The 14,964-nt window shown below is 41.6% G+C and overlaps 1 protein-coding gene across 1 annotated transcript; it reads right to left on the reverse strand.

The window, feature by feature from the left end:
• Nucleotides 1-205: 205 nt before the first annotated feature.
• Nucleotides 206-11,135, reverse strand: LOC115106885 (L-lactate dehydrogenase B chain). The gene is made up of 8 exons (XM_029630070.2): nt 11,045-11,135; nt 3,465-3,604; nt 3,100-3,217; nt 2,700-2,873; nt 2,069-2,242; nt 1,643-1,760; nt 1,032-1,155; nt 206-911 (listed from the first exon to the last, which is right to left on the reverse strand). The coding sequence occupies exons 2-8, from the start codon at nt 3,591-3,593 to the stop codon at nt 744-746; spliced, it is 1,005 nt and encodes a 334-aa protein (XP_029485930.1). The 5' UTR covers nt 3,594-3,604; nt 11,045-11,135; the 3' UTR covers nt 206-743.
• Nucleotides 11,136-14,964: the final 3,829 nt, after the last annotated feature.

The following is a 14,964-nucleotide window of genomic DNA, read 5'->3' on the forward strand; positions in this document are numbered from 1 at the left end:
TTTGCTGAAAATGTCAATAATTGTCCAAATTAATTTGATAGTTTATGTGAATAAAAGCATGGCCAGGGATCTGGATTTCCTTCTCCACTTAACTCATCTTGAGAAATGTCAGATTATGTAGTAGCAATATCTAACCACAGGGAGGCATTGTGTAGCCCTGTTTTTTACAGAGAAACATTTACCTCTTTAGACACAACAGGCATCGTAAGGTTCAAATATTTATTAATTGGTTGTGGTCGTCATTCATTACACAATCAACATGGGTGTTACAGTAAGTCAAAATAAAGTTTCAATTGATTCCACCTCTGCCCTCTCTCCCTCTGACATTTATGCCAGAAAGAAAGACTGAACATCTCTCCTCACACAACAACCAACACCACTGCTCCCCTCAGGAGGACTGAGTTACAGGGTCTGTGTTTCTGCGCTCACTACAGGAAGTGAACAGAACAGTGCTTCAAGACAGTGCAAACGGAGGATAAAGCCAACATTCTTTTTTGATCGTGGTACAATAGCTTCAACACATGAATCCAATGAGGATGCACACAGTCATACTGGTTCACATAGTACCTAGCATGGAAACACAGCAACCTAATCCTACAAAAGGAAAGGGGGGTGAAAGGAAGAGTATACCAGTAGATTAAGATGAAAGGGAGATGGATCCAGTAGATCGGAGGACTGGTGGAACTAGGTCTGTGTTTGACTGCATCGGGAACGGAAAAGGGAGGGTAGATGTGTGTGTGTGTCTAGATGTCCTTGAGGTCCTTCTGGATGCCCCAGAGTGTGTCTGCGCTTTTCTTCAGCTGTCCCACCTCAGCGTCGGTCAGGGTCATGTTGATCACGCTGCCCACTCCGTTGCTGTTCAGCACACATGGCAGGGACAGGAACACCTCCTCGCCAATACCATACATGTCCTGGGGAAACGAAACACAACCGTCAGTTATAATCACATAGAAATGGGTGTTTTTATTCTCGTGTGTGTGTGTTTACATTTCCGCATGTGGATAATGTGTGACTGTGTGTTCTCCCGTCACCTTGACCATGGTGGAGACAGGGTGGATCCTGCTCATGTTCTTGATGATGCTCTCAGTGAGATCAGCCACACTCAGGCCGATGGCCCAGTTAGTGTACCCCTTCAGCTTGATCACCTCGTAGGCACTGGAGGAGCACACAAAACAGTCACCGTCAGTCAACATCCGACTGTTGCCATATTGAACAGGTCTCTCTCGCAATGAGAGGAACCTGTATGAGAGGTAAAGCAGCCTTTACTGGTTCTAACAGCAGACCTATCAGCTATTTGCCAGCTCTTAGAAAACTGTTAGGGGGGGGAAGGGTGTTGGCCATTTCTCTGCAAACAAAGTAACATACTTTCAGCATGCTTATAGTGAAGGGCACTCAACATGTACTACACTGACACAAATGACTGACATTTTCAGTGCAGCCTTTGATATTATTGACCATAAAAAAAACGTGTTTTAACCTCTGCCATATTGTGGAGTCTGAGCTTTCTTTAATGGAAGCTTTTCTAATGTCAAACATCTAAAGTGTGGTGTACAGCAGGGCAGCTCCCTAGGGCCTCTACTATTTTTTACCAGAGCCAAATATTTAGACTAGATGGAGCTGGGGGTAGGTTCAGGGTAGTTACCTGTCGACCACTGCCTTGTGGGTGGCCTTCCAGTCCTCCTTGTCTCCGTCAAGGCCAAACTCTGGGTTCAGCTTCTGCAAGTTGACTCCAGCCACATTGACACCACTCCACACAGGGACTAGCACACACAGGGAGCGAATCAGATATTTACTCATTCATTTAAACAGATATATTAGAATTTCCTATTTAAAACAAGCAGACTCAACTCATTCATAACACAATCTTTCTGACAGAGACAATTGGATGTGCAGAGTGATGTAAAAATCCATGCCAAAACAAGTACTTTCGTGGGATTCATTTAAAGCCTTTAAATCTGCCAACAGCCTTGTGGCTTACTAGATGTGACAAGACGTTTACACACACAAGCTCAGATTCCCACTGAAGTACACACGCCACTGACGTCAACACTATCCCCATCATTCCCACCACTGGTATCGCCGTGTTCTCCCAGCACCCATCCGTTGAAACTGGAGGCATGGATGCCCAGGCGCTCAGCCATCAGGAAACGGAAGCGGGCGGAGTCCAGGTTGGTGCCGCTGCCGATGACACGGTGTTTGGGCAATCCGCTCAACTTCCACGTCACATAGGTCAGCACGTCCACTAGGGGGTAGAAAAGAAAAAAAAACAGGGATAGGGTCACACACACACTTATCCTTGACAATGTTAATGAATGACTGCCCATCCCTGTCACCGAATTTGTTGTCACAGTGACCCCCCTATCTTGTAATGTGGAGTGGTGTGATACTGTAGTAGTTGATAAGGTTGGAATGTTGGGACAACACAATCTAGGGGAGAATGAGACAATTTTGTGTGTCTAAGATTTTTTTTTAAATGTCCGTGTGTACCGGATTGTTTGTGTGTGTACCTGGTTGTTTGTGTGTGTACCTGGTTGTGTGTGTGTACCTGGTTGTGCGTGTGTGTGTGTACCTGGTTGTGCGTGTGTGTGTGTACCTGGTTGTGTGTGTACCTGGTTGTGTGTGTGTGTGTGTACCTGGTTGTGTGTGTGTGTGTGTACCTGGTTGTGTGTGTGTGTGTGTGTGTGTGTACGTGTGTGTACCTGGGTTGGACACCACAATAAGGGTACAGTTGGGGGAGTGTTTGACAATCTGTGGGATGATGTGTTTAAAGATGTTGACGTTCCTCTGGACCAGGTTGAGCCTGCTCTCTCCCTCCTGCTGACGCACGCCAGCGGACACAACCACGATGCGGGAGTTAGCCGTTACGGCATAATCTGGACAGAGATCGGGAAAGAGCAATTGAATTACGTATAATTTTTCCATTTCACATTTAGCAGGGGTCAAATAAAAACATCTAAATGGTAATCAAAACCTTACCCTGATAAGGCCACTCGTTTCAAAACAGGCTGCATTACATGTTCAATTGCAAAACTACATAACTATTCTGCCATTTTAGCTCTGAGCCACCCCAGTGGCATACTCACAAGGGGATTCTCTTACCTTTGTCAGCGACTATCTTAGACGTCTTTAGGAAGAGGCTCCCGTGCTGCAGGTCCATCATCTCTCCCTTCAGCTTATCCTCCATCACGTCAACCAGAGCCAGCTCATCAGCCAAGTCCTACAGGAAAGAGGGCGAAGGTAGGGTGGAGAGGAGGCGAAAGGCCAGAAGGAGAGGAAGGATATGAATACCTGGTATTTAATTAGAAATGACATGGTAAAATCCACAATTACAACTAGCCTACATAATAACTGAGTAGTAACCATTTGTTGGCATCACAATAGTAGAGGTAAACTCAAGAGTAAGCTAGTACTAATAACGCAATAGCAGTAAAGTAGCAGTAAGACAGTGATATAGTTAGACTTACCCTGAGGAGGACGCTGACGGCACAGGCCATACCCACCATGCCCACCCCCACCACGGTCACCTTGTTCCTGGGGGGCTCCGCGGGGCCGCTGGCCACGGGGGTGAGCAACTTCTGCATCACAGACGACATGATTCACAACGCTGGAGGGAGGGAGATAAAGTTTAACCTTCAGTCTAGTTAAGGTTTGTCTCTAAAAAAAAAAAAAAAAAATGAAAACCAAGATGAGAGAGTGTGAAATTTGGGTGAGAGGTCATCATGCCTTTGCGAAAAGCAATCAAATTGACATTCACCATTGAGCACGCTCTTTAGTCCAGGCATAGGCTTAATCTGTGTCTGGAAATCCAGCCCAAGGAATCTATTTCTTAAGCCAATCAAACACTACTGTATTTAATTTATTTACGCACTCAAGACAGAGTCAAAACCAACCCCCCCCACCCCCCCTCATCCTCCCTCCTATCCCATCTTTAGGCCCCCCCGAGCCTAAATTCAATCCACAAAACGCACTGCCCCCTCCATTTGCTGAGGCGCGCACACACACACATAAACTTGCGCGATAAGTGACGACAGTGGGAGAGTTGCGCTGTTCACAAATATCCAAGCTAGTCCATGTTACTATGGCTCGCAAACTCCTCAAACAGTATTTGTAACACCTCCTAAAGAACAGACGCAGACTCTAAGTAAGCACTTCACTGTTATTGTACACCCGTCCTAGACCGGTTGTTAACAAAGCATGTAACAAATGACAATGTGAAGAGTTAGAATTGTTTGCCACCAGTAGCCTGAATCCTCCATCAGCAGCTAAAAAATTATACTGGAGTCCAGAGGCAGGAGAGTCAGAAAGCTCAAGCAATGGTGTTCTTACAATTTCACCTGAATAGAAGTTCAGCTAACGACACCTGTTCTACTACAGTTTTACATGACAATGTGACTAGTGGGCCTAACATAGCCCTATAATGAGCAGCATGACCCAGATGTGTGTATGTTATTGCAATTCTTAAATATGAAAACAGTGCCACCTCTGATAAGTGTTAATATTTGAATCTTAAGACAACGAAGGATACAGTGCGTTTGGAAAGTATTCAGACCCCTTGACTTTCCACAATTTGTTACATTATACAGACTCTCAGACCATGAGAAACAAGAGTCTCTGGTCTGATGAAACCAAGATTTAATTATTTGGCCTGAATGCCAATTGTCACCTGGCACCATCCCTACGGTGAAGCATGGTGGTGGCAGCACAGAGCGAGAGAGAGAGAGAGATCCTACATGAAAACCTGCTCAGGACCTCAGACCGAGGCGAAGGTTCACCTTCCAACAGGACAACAACCCTAAGCACACAGCCAAGACAACGCAGGCGTGGCTTCGGGACAAGTCTCAGAATGTCCTTGAGTGGCCCAGCCAGAGCCTGGACTTGAACCCAATCGAACCTGAAAATAGCTGTCAGCAATGCTCCCCATCCAACCTGAGCGCTGGAGAGAAGAATGGGAGAAGCTTGTAGTGTAATACCAAGAAGGCTCAATGCTGTAAATTGCTGCCAAAAGGTGCTTCAACAAAGTACTGAGTGAAGGGTCTGAATACTTATGTAAAATGTGATTTCAGTTTTTTTAAACTTTTATAAATTAGCCCAAAATTTGAATTACTCAAGAATCTAAAACGGATTCCATATGTGTTATTTCATAGTTGTGATGTCTTCACTATTATTTTACAATGTAGAAAATAGTCCAACGAAAAACCCTGGAATGAGTAGGTGTCCAAACCTTTGACTGGTACTGTATATATGGGTGATTCCTCACAACAAGAACACCATGACTTTCACTCCATTTTATCAATAAAGGGTCCTTTGGAGGAAAGCTTGTTCACATATGACATGTCTCTTAAAGGCATAATTGAGAAATATTTAATTGTAGTTGCAATGTGACATTGACCTTACCCAGGTCTCCTTTAAGACTCCATAATGTTTCATCTGTAGGTGCTACAAATTAAAAAGTTGGTGTCATATGAACCTTTATTGCTTGCTCTGTAATGAGTAGTATTTTGATTTCAATAACATTTGACATTTATGAATATATAAAAATATAAAAATGTTGAACATAATATACTCTACAGGCATATCAAAGTTTCAGTGGGATTTCTGCTAGTTTTAAAGTTATGGCCCATTGTATGACCTTTTGATTGCATCAATGCACATCCTGCAAATCACCAGCAGAGGGGAACCATTTTAAATCCATTTTCACATTCACTGTTGGTAACGCTTACAAATTGGATCATAACTCTTAAAAGTAGCAGAGATCCCACTCCTGAACTTTATATAGCGTGGGAAAAGGGGATCCGTACACACTTAAAAAACGCAGGTGTAGACGCATTCAGAATTCCATGATCAGAATACTAAAGCTGCATGAACTGTCAAGTCTAGACAGAGAGGGGGAATTAAAGGCTTGCCCAGGAAGACTTTGCCTGGTACAATGTGTTCACCTTGTCAGTCAAGCCTATAGAAATTGGCTAACAAAATACTAGACAAACGGGTGGATAAATGGCCCTATGGCTGGGGTCAAAGAGGCTGCCTATTCACAGAAGACTGAAGGGGAAAATCTCAAGACACATCGTTGTCATGTATACTGAACAAAAACAGCATGCAAACAATTAAAGATTTTACTGAGTTAAAGTTTATACGAGGAAATCAGTCAATAGAAATAAAATCATTAGGCCCTAATTTATAGATTTCACATGACAGGAAATACAGATATGCATCTGCTGGTCACAGATACCTTAAAATCCAGCAGTGTTTGGCTTTCGCAAGGCATAAATGGGGCCCATGTTGTCCAAAAAGTTAAGACTTTTGACTCATCTATTCATAAAACGTACTTCCAAAAGTCTTAATGATCACCCAGGTGCTTTTTTTTTTTTAGCAAACTTGAGTCAACTTTTTGGACAAGATAGGTCCCATTACATACCTCATACCAATGGTCAAGCGTGCCTCAGGACCTGGACAACTTGCCTTAATAGAAGGAACCATTTACTCTGTATCAGATAATTCTACAGGAGATTGTCAGTACATCCGTCTGTGAGCTGAAGCTGAAGAGCAGCTGGGACATGCAGCAAGACAATGATCCAAAACACACAAATATACATGAAAATTGCTAAAAAGCAAGACATTTGAAGTTCTGGAATGGCTTAGTCAAAAGTCCAGACCTAATTGAGATGTTGTGGCAGGACTTTAAACAAGCAGTTCATGCTTGAAAACCCACAAATGTAGGCTGAGTTGAAGCAGTTATGCATGGAAGAGTGGGGGCAAAACTTCTCCAAAGTAGCTAGACACTGAACAACACCTACAGGAAGAATTTGGTTGGAGTCATTGCAGCTAAAGGTGGCACAACCAGTTATTGAGTGTAAGGGGGGCAATTACTTTTTCACACAGGCAAATTGGGTGTTGCATAACTTAAATAAACATGTTTCTTTTATCTAATATTAGGTTTTGATTGAAGACCTGATAATTAAAAATGCAGTGCATCTTTAGTTTGAGATTGATTAACTTCTTTAAAATGTAAGAAATATTGCCTTGTAATTCTGTTTCAAAAACCCACATATCTTTAAGATACTTTCACATTTCTCTCCCTCATGAGCAAGGATAACGAAAGCTCACAGCAGTAATGGTAGACCTACCAATTAGTTAGTGATTAAAAATCGAATGGAATTACAGCAACTGAATTGGCTACAATGGGAAATCATAACTCAAACCACAGTTGGGTCACCTGCTACTGTCCTCCCTTCCACTGGCATATGGTCTTATTTACAATGACGGCCAAACCCTGACGATGCTGGGACAATTGTGCGCCGCACTATGGGACTCCCAATCACAGCCGGTTGTGATACAGCCTGGAATCGAACCAGGTTGTCTGACTCTTTCTACAAGGCCTATTCTATGAAGTTAGGTCTGCCAAATTAAATGTAGCATTGGGGGACAAAAAGAATTTAAAAAATACAAATCCAGCCAGAGTATAGCCTATCATCAAAATAAAAGTAGTTTATAAAATACACAAATTAGAAGCATCAATCTGTATAGTTCAAGCTTGACTAAATTCGAGCCCAGTAACTTTGCTCCTCCTTCAATTGTCTCGTCTGGCTGCCACGAAAAGCCCCCACCTTGGAGACAGTCAATCACATCATTGTGGAGCTGCTGATCTGCTCGAAGTGTGTGCGTGCCACTGGCGATGTACTTTGCTGGACATGCCAGCTGTTCTCGGCGGCTCCACTTCAAAACGCATTCCGTCTTGGTGTTATCGATTGGCCTACTACTACCGGTAACATTTAAGTTACGAAATCACTATAAAGCTGACACTTAAATTTCAATCAATCATTTTGGTTGCCCAAAACACTGTCAGCTTGGACTGCGTCTTTGCTGATGAATGCCCTGATCTCTGGTCAGTCAATTGGTTCAATTACATTGTTTTGTCTATTCAAATTGCTTCTAATAGATCTGAACATGATGCATTAACAATGACCTTAACCGGTTGAGTGTAGGGGGCAGTATTTTGATATTTGGATGAAAAACGTACCCAAATTAAACTGCCTATTTCTCAGGCCCAGAAGCTAGAATATGCATATAATTGTCAGATTAGGATAGAAAACTCTAAAGTTTCCAAAACGGTCAAAATATTGTCTGTGTATAACAGAACTGATATTGCAGGCGAAAACCTGAGGAAAATACAACTAGGAAGTGCCTCTTATTTTGAAACCTCCTTGTTCCATTGCATGCCTTCCCTCCATTTAAAGGGATATCAACCAGATTCCTTTGCCTATGGCTTCCACATGGTGTGAACAGTCTTTACACATAGTTTCAGGCTTTTACTCTGAAAAATGAGCGTGAACGATCACATCACGTCAGTGGATGGCAGCAGAGTTTTGCATGCGCAACAGCTTGGAGCAGAAATTCTCTCTCGCTCTCTCCTATTGAAAAAGCTACGGTCCGGTTGAAATATTATCGATTATTGTAAAAACAACCTGAGGATTGATTATAAAAAAAACATTTGACAGGTTTCTACGAACTTTACGGATACTCTTTGGAATGTCTACCCCGTCGTGACTGCTCGAGCCTGTGGATTACTGAACAAAACGCACCAACCAAATGGAGGTATTTTGGATATAAAAATAATCTTTATGGAACAAAGGGAACATTTATTGTGTAACTGGGAGTCTTGTGAGTGCAAACAGCCAAAGATCAAAAGGTAAGCCATTCATTTTATTGCTTTTCTGACCAATCTACTTTGCTGCTAGTTTGTTTGTAATGTTTTGTCTGCTGAGAGAGATGTCCTTACATAAACGCTTGGTTTGCTTTAGCTGTAAAGATTTTTTGAAATCTGAAACGCCAGGTGGATTAACAACAAGCTCAGCTGTGTTTTGCTATATTGCAGTTGTGATTTCATGAAAATTAAATATTTTTAGTAATTTAATTTGGCGCGCTGCAATTCAGCGGATGTTGACGAAATTGATCCCGCTAACGGGATGGGTGCGCCAAGAAGTTAACCGACTGTTTATAATGAGGGCCGTCCCACGTTTAACCTGGACACAAATCGTATGGCTTCAGCCATGACAGAAACTAAACATCTGCACGCCGCCTGCAGGTGTGAATGTGTGTTTCACTGTCCAATCCGAGGCTCGAACATGATCTGAATGTGTGATCTGAGGCTGTTTGGTCTCTTGCGCATCAACTTGGGAAGCCTCAAGGGAGAGCGGACACTGCATTATAGACAAAGCGCCGCATATATTGCCCCCCAAAAATAACACCCAACTTTTTTTGCGGGGTGTGGAGAAAAGGCAGGGGCATCCGTTAAACTGTAATTCAACTTTGTCCAGCCTTAAAACAGGTATTATTCATCCTAATCTGACAAGTTTTTATTATTACATGGACGATACAGCGGAGATAAAGACAAGTACCGGAAACAATAGAACACTATTAAAACCCCAGGAAACCATGCCTGGTATTCATAGCGGACTTTGAAAAAGGCACAACTGGATTTATATAAAGTAACAGTCAAACAACTACTCAGTCAAGGGTTTCTCTTTATTTGTACCATTTTCTACATTGTAGAATAATAGTGAAGACAAACTATGAAATAACACATATGGAATCATGTAGCAAACAAAAATAATTATACAACATAGAATAGTCCAAATAAAGAAAAATCCTTGAATAAATAGGTGTCCAAACCTAAATAGGTGTCCAAACCTACGCACTTGCAACACCAGGTTTGTGAGTTTGATTCCCACAGGGGACCTGTAGCCATAAAAAAAAATGTATGCCTTCACTGCAAGTCACACTTATCCAGAGCATCTGCTAAAATGTAAATGTATAATGCTACCAAGATGTCTGTATCATGCAGGGGCTCAACTTTCACAGGGGACATGTCGCCATGCCCCCCCCCTCCTCCACATTCTGAAAGTGCATTTTTGTCCCCACCCCCCCAGTTATAATTGGAATGTGATACAAAACAAGCTTTAGGACCATGCCGACCCCTCCGAGCCATCAGATAGGCTGTTTGGAGTGTTCATCTGACTGGATAGATATTTTATATATAATAATTCCCCCCCACTTCTAAAAACCAAAGTTACACCCCTGGTATCATGTACTGTACGGATCATACGAGGAGTCTAAAAGGGGCTTACAATTCCCACTTTCATCATGACCTTTTCAAAAATGGTTTATTATAACAAATGTTTTTTTAAAAAAGTGCATCAAACCTTCTTCCTCCCAATGTGAGTATTACCATAACGATCTGACATACAAATATATTCAGGCCTTTGCTGGCGTGACCTCAACAAATTGAGGCCTATTAATAATACTAATCATACTCAAAATATTGAAGCCTCAAGATGTCGAGCATGCCATAACTGATATCACAATAGGTCAATTATGATTTTCCTCTAAAAAAACGAATCCATGTCCTTGTAGGCCCATGTTTAATACAATAGTCCTTCCATCGTCCTTGAATGTCAGATACTTGTTTTGCACTGCAAGATGGCAGATCTATAACCTCCACCTCGTTTGTCACATTCCATTAATACTCTGCACAGTTCGAGATGAATATTCAAGTCGTCAGTAAATCATTAGCCACATCTTCAAAATGACACATTCCATAATACGAGAACTTTGTCATGTTCAAAACGGAGTCGCCCACGAAGCTCAACGAGGAAAATATGTAATGTTCCTGTACAGTGAGCGACAGCCACCTTCGTAAGAATCCATCGACTATGTTGTCGTTCTAGGGAGCTAGCCTACTACCTAGCAAAAATCACAGCATGCCATTAGGCTTTGTGTAGCCTAGGACTAGACAGCCTACAAACGCAGAAATATACATTTCTATTCAGCCGTAAAGGCAATCTAAAAAGGACTTGCAATAGCCCACATCGACTATTACAAAATGTCAATAAAAACCTAACCATGTATGCATATCAACAACATTTAGGCTGTTGCAAGCTACAGAATGTATCCATAAAAAAAAGTGTGTCGGCCTACGAGCATTTTTCAGCGTACATGAGAATTCACTCAAAGTCAAAACAAACACCGGCAGTAGCTAAATACATACATTTTCCAGAGATTTAACGAGCAGTTTATATCCCTTTTTGGTCCAAAGAGGCAGACGAGTGAAGAAGCTGGTGAGAGGGCGTGACGACTTCACTTGTGGAGTGCGGGTTTTAAATGTGTTTTAGCAGGAGGAGAAAGAGGAGGATGCAACATAGGGCTTTACCACTGGCTGAGTTTGACACGGGGAGAATCTCAATGGTAAATCCTCGCGTCCGCTCTCCTCGCCTCCTTCTCAAAACCCATTGGAGGAGAAAGTCAGACGGGCGGGATCTCTGGCTTTGTCATCCAATGGTTTTTGAGGAAGCGAGGACGAGGAGAGAGGACGCCAGTAGGATGCAATTGAGATTGTGAAATATGTGGTCAGACGGTTGGACCAGATTTGGCCTAGATGGGCTACAGCTATTGTCAGATGTGATTTTTCGTAGCAGGTAGAGAATTTACACAGCAGATTATGAGAATTAATTTAGCAGGTTAGGATAATTATTTAAGGCTAGGAAAGTGTAAGTTAAAATGCTACAAATTATATACTTGACGTTAATTTGACTAAAACGGCATGGGGATACATTTGCGCACACACAGAGAAGAGGAAATTTTAAGTGCTGCTATGTTGTGATAGCAACGGCTACCTATAAATAACTTAATTCAAGTTGTCTCCCCAGGAATCAATCTCTGGTTGTTACAAAACGTTATGTGCATGTACTTATAGTCTATGCTTTGTTGTACTGTGTAGGTATATGATAGGCCTATTACACAGCCTAGGTGTATTTAATGGATTTTAATAGGAAAATGAAAACTGTAGCACCTGCAGAGAGGGAGGGAAAGGGGGAGAGAGAGAGATATCATGTTCAAGTTTGCACGTTTTAAAGACTATGGTGATTGACAACATGTGATTCTAATATAGGTAGGCCTAATTTATAGTAAGCTTGAGAGGTGGGTCCATCCCAAAGTGCCACATGTCGTTTTGACGGACACCCTTCTCAATCAATGAGAGAAGGCTTGAATTAGATAAGATGGTGGCATACACATTGTCTAAACTTTGATACTCATAGCTTTTTTTGTGTGATCAACACTGTTTATTGATTTGTTACACAAACATAACCAGATCAAATAACAAACATCACCCAATAAATGATTTCCTTGTTGAGCCCATTTTCTTGAAATCCTCTCTTGACATCATGAGTAGACTACACATAATTCCATGAAGAAGAATGTGGTAACCCCTGGACCTCTCCATGATGATACGGGGTCGTTCCGCCAATTTGTTGCCCTTTGAGAAGTGTAACTTGGTCAATAAAAACATTTGATTTCACCTCATTTTCATAAATAGCACATGGCTCAACTTGATAAAAAAAAACATTTTCCCATCTCATAAGGACTGACACACAAAAAAAGACTAAGCCGCCAAATAAATGAACATGGTTGACTGTAACAGGGTTGACGATTTCATCTTAAAAACAGCCATTCATCTCCTTGTGACAGGGTGAATGGAAGCTTGTTGTGTGCAATAGGGAGTGTCAATTGAGCACAAGCTTCACCCAAAAGATGAATAGTCTTGGTGGTTCTAAACTTCTTCCATTTAAGAATGACGGCTGCCACTTGGTAACCTTCAATGCAGCATAAATGTTTTAGTACTCTTCCCCAGATCTGTGCCTCGCCAAAATCCTGTCTCGGAGCTCTACGGACAATTCCTTCGAACTCACGGCTTGGTTTTTGCTCTGACATGCACTGTCAACTGTGGAACCTTCAGATGACTTCAACTGATTTTTTTGGGCGAGCTCATTAGAATAACGATTTCATCTTAAAAACAGCCATTCATCTCCTTGTGACAGGGTGAATGGAAGCTTGTTGTGTGCAATAGGGAGTGTCAATTGAGCACAAGCTTCACCCAAAAGATGAATAGTCTTGGTGGTTCTAAACTTCTTCCATTTAAGAATGACGGCTGCCACTTGGTAACCTTCAATGCAGCATAAATGTTTTAGTACTCTTCCCCAGATCTGTGCCTCGCCAAAATCCTGTCTCGGAGCTCTACGGACAATTCCTTCGAACTCACGGCTTGGTTTTTGCTCTGACATGCACTGTCAACTGTGGAACCTTCAGATGACTTCAACTGATTTTTTTGGGCGAGCTCATTAGAATAACGATTTCATCTTAAAAACAGCCATTCATCTCCTTGTGACAGGGTGAATGGAAGCTTGTTGTGTGCAATAGGGAGTGTCAATTGAGCACAAGCTTCACCCAAAAGATGAATAGTCTTGGTGGTTCTAAACTTCTTCCATTTAAGAATGACGGCTGCCACTTGGTAACCTTCAATGCAGCATAAATGTTTTAGTACTCTTCCCCAGATCTGTGCCTCGCCAAAATCCTGTCTCGGAGCTCTACGGACAATTCCTTCGAACTCACGGCTTGGTTTTTGCTCTGACATGCACTGTCAACTGTGGAACCTTCAGATGACTTCAACTGATTTTTTTGGGCGAGCTCATTAGAATAATACCCAGCATGCCTTACAACTGTAAATGTACATTTACGTGTTGGCCATTTAGCAGACGTTCTTATCCAGAGTGACTTCAGTTAGTGGATTCAACAAAGGTAGATAAACAACCACATGTAAAAAGTAACAAAACGTTTCTGTAACAGAGAATACCATTGTAGTTAGTGGTGTGTTTGACATTAGTATAGAGTACGCTGCCAGTTTTGGAACTGATTAAAAATCTCACACATGAGATGGGTGGGAGCATAATGTTCCCTACTGAAATCTAGGTGAAATCATTCCAAAGATTTGGTCTGTTCTGAAATGTTAAATTTTTTAATAAGTAGTTTCAACTGTATAATAGGAAGTTGATATAATTTAACATTTTAAGGCAGCTAGATTACAAACTTTAAGATAAAACAATGTTTTTCTGACTATCCAATACTTCCTCTCCACTTCATAGTTTGTCAAAACAACTTGAGTAGCTTTGTTAGGACAACAACAAAAAAATCAGTTGAAGCACATTTATTTGACTAAAAGTATCAAGTTCACTCAAGTTATTAAATCCAACTTGTCAGTTCCACTTACTTTACTAGGTTTAGGTAACTTTAGATTGCGTTAACTCAACACAAAATCCAAATTGTACTTAAAAATGTTAAGGTAGCCAGGTTATAAACTTTTTTAATTTGACAAAAACATTTTTTTAGAGTGACAGTCAATCTTTGTCATTCCCGCGCAGTGTAATTTTAAAATTTAATTTAACCTTTATTTAGCTAGGCAAGTCAATTAAGAACAAATTCTTATTTACAATGACAGTCTATGGGTAAAGGGCATAGTACGACGATGTAATATTTCAAGGGTCTGAGGGTCTCCTATTGTAACTACTGCAACAAGTCAACTGGAGAGAGAGGGGTGATGATGTCAATGAATCCAGACAGTGGAAAGATAATAGACACTGGCTGTCTCCTATACAGACCACAACCTGCCGCTAGGATGTTTACTTTGGCTCAGTGCTACATTGTTTGTCCTCCCATTTGTCATGTGTTAGTGTTCTCAGGATTTTGGGTGGATACATTTTTTTATTTAAGTCATGTCGTGCATTTTTATGATGACGTATATTTTAACATAGGCATATGGTAAACCTACTAAGGTTTCGGCGTTCCATTTCACTGTGTTCCATTCCACTCTGTTATATCTATTCCACTGTCGTCCAATAGATTCATTTAACTGAGGGGGTAAACTCATGTATCACATACTGTATTAGATGGCTATTCTCCCTCCCTCCTCTCCTGATGTTGCTGCAATCCTATGAATCTCACACATGAAGCCATGGCACCCAATGGGGTTTAAGTCGCTCCTATTTACTCAGCCAATGAGGTGAGAGGACACTGATCCTGCTAAGGACTTCCAGTCAGCTGCAGCAAGGGCATAGTGTGGTGAACATGCAAGCAGGG

This window comes from Oncorhynchus nerka, linkage group LG23 (genome assembly GCF_034236695.1).
Source record: "Oncorhynchus nerka isolate Pitt River linkage group LG23, Oner_Uvic_2.0, whole genome shotgun sequence".
NCBI classification, from domain to species: Eukaryota; Metazoa; Chordata; class Actinopteri; order Salmoniformes; family Salmonidae; genus Oncorhynchus; species Oncorhynchus nerka.

What these genes read in the sequence shown, in the direction of transcription:
- LOC115106885 (XM_029630070.2), bottom strand. Translation starts at nt 3,593, where the DNA reads ATGTCGTCTGTGATGCAGAAGTTGCTCACCCCCGTGGCCAGCGGCCCC. An exon ending in TATTGTGGTGTCCAACCCAG is followed by an intron (nt 2,243 to 2,699) that starts GTACACACACGT and finishes TCTACCCCCTAG; the next exon opens with TGGACGTGCTGACCTATGTG. An exon ending in CTGTCTCCACCATGGTCAAG is followed by an intron (nt 912 to 1,031) that starts GTGACGGGAGAA and finishes TCGTTTCCCCAG; the next exon opens with GACATGTATGGTATTGGCGA.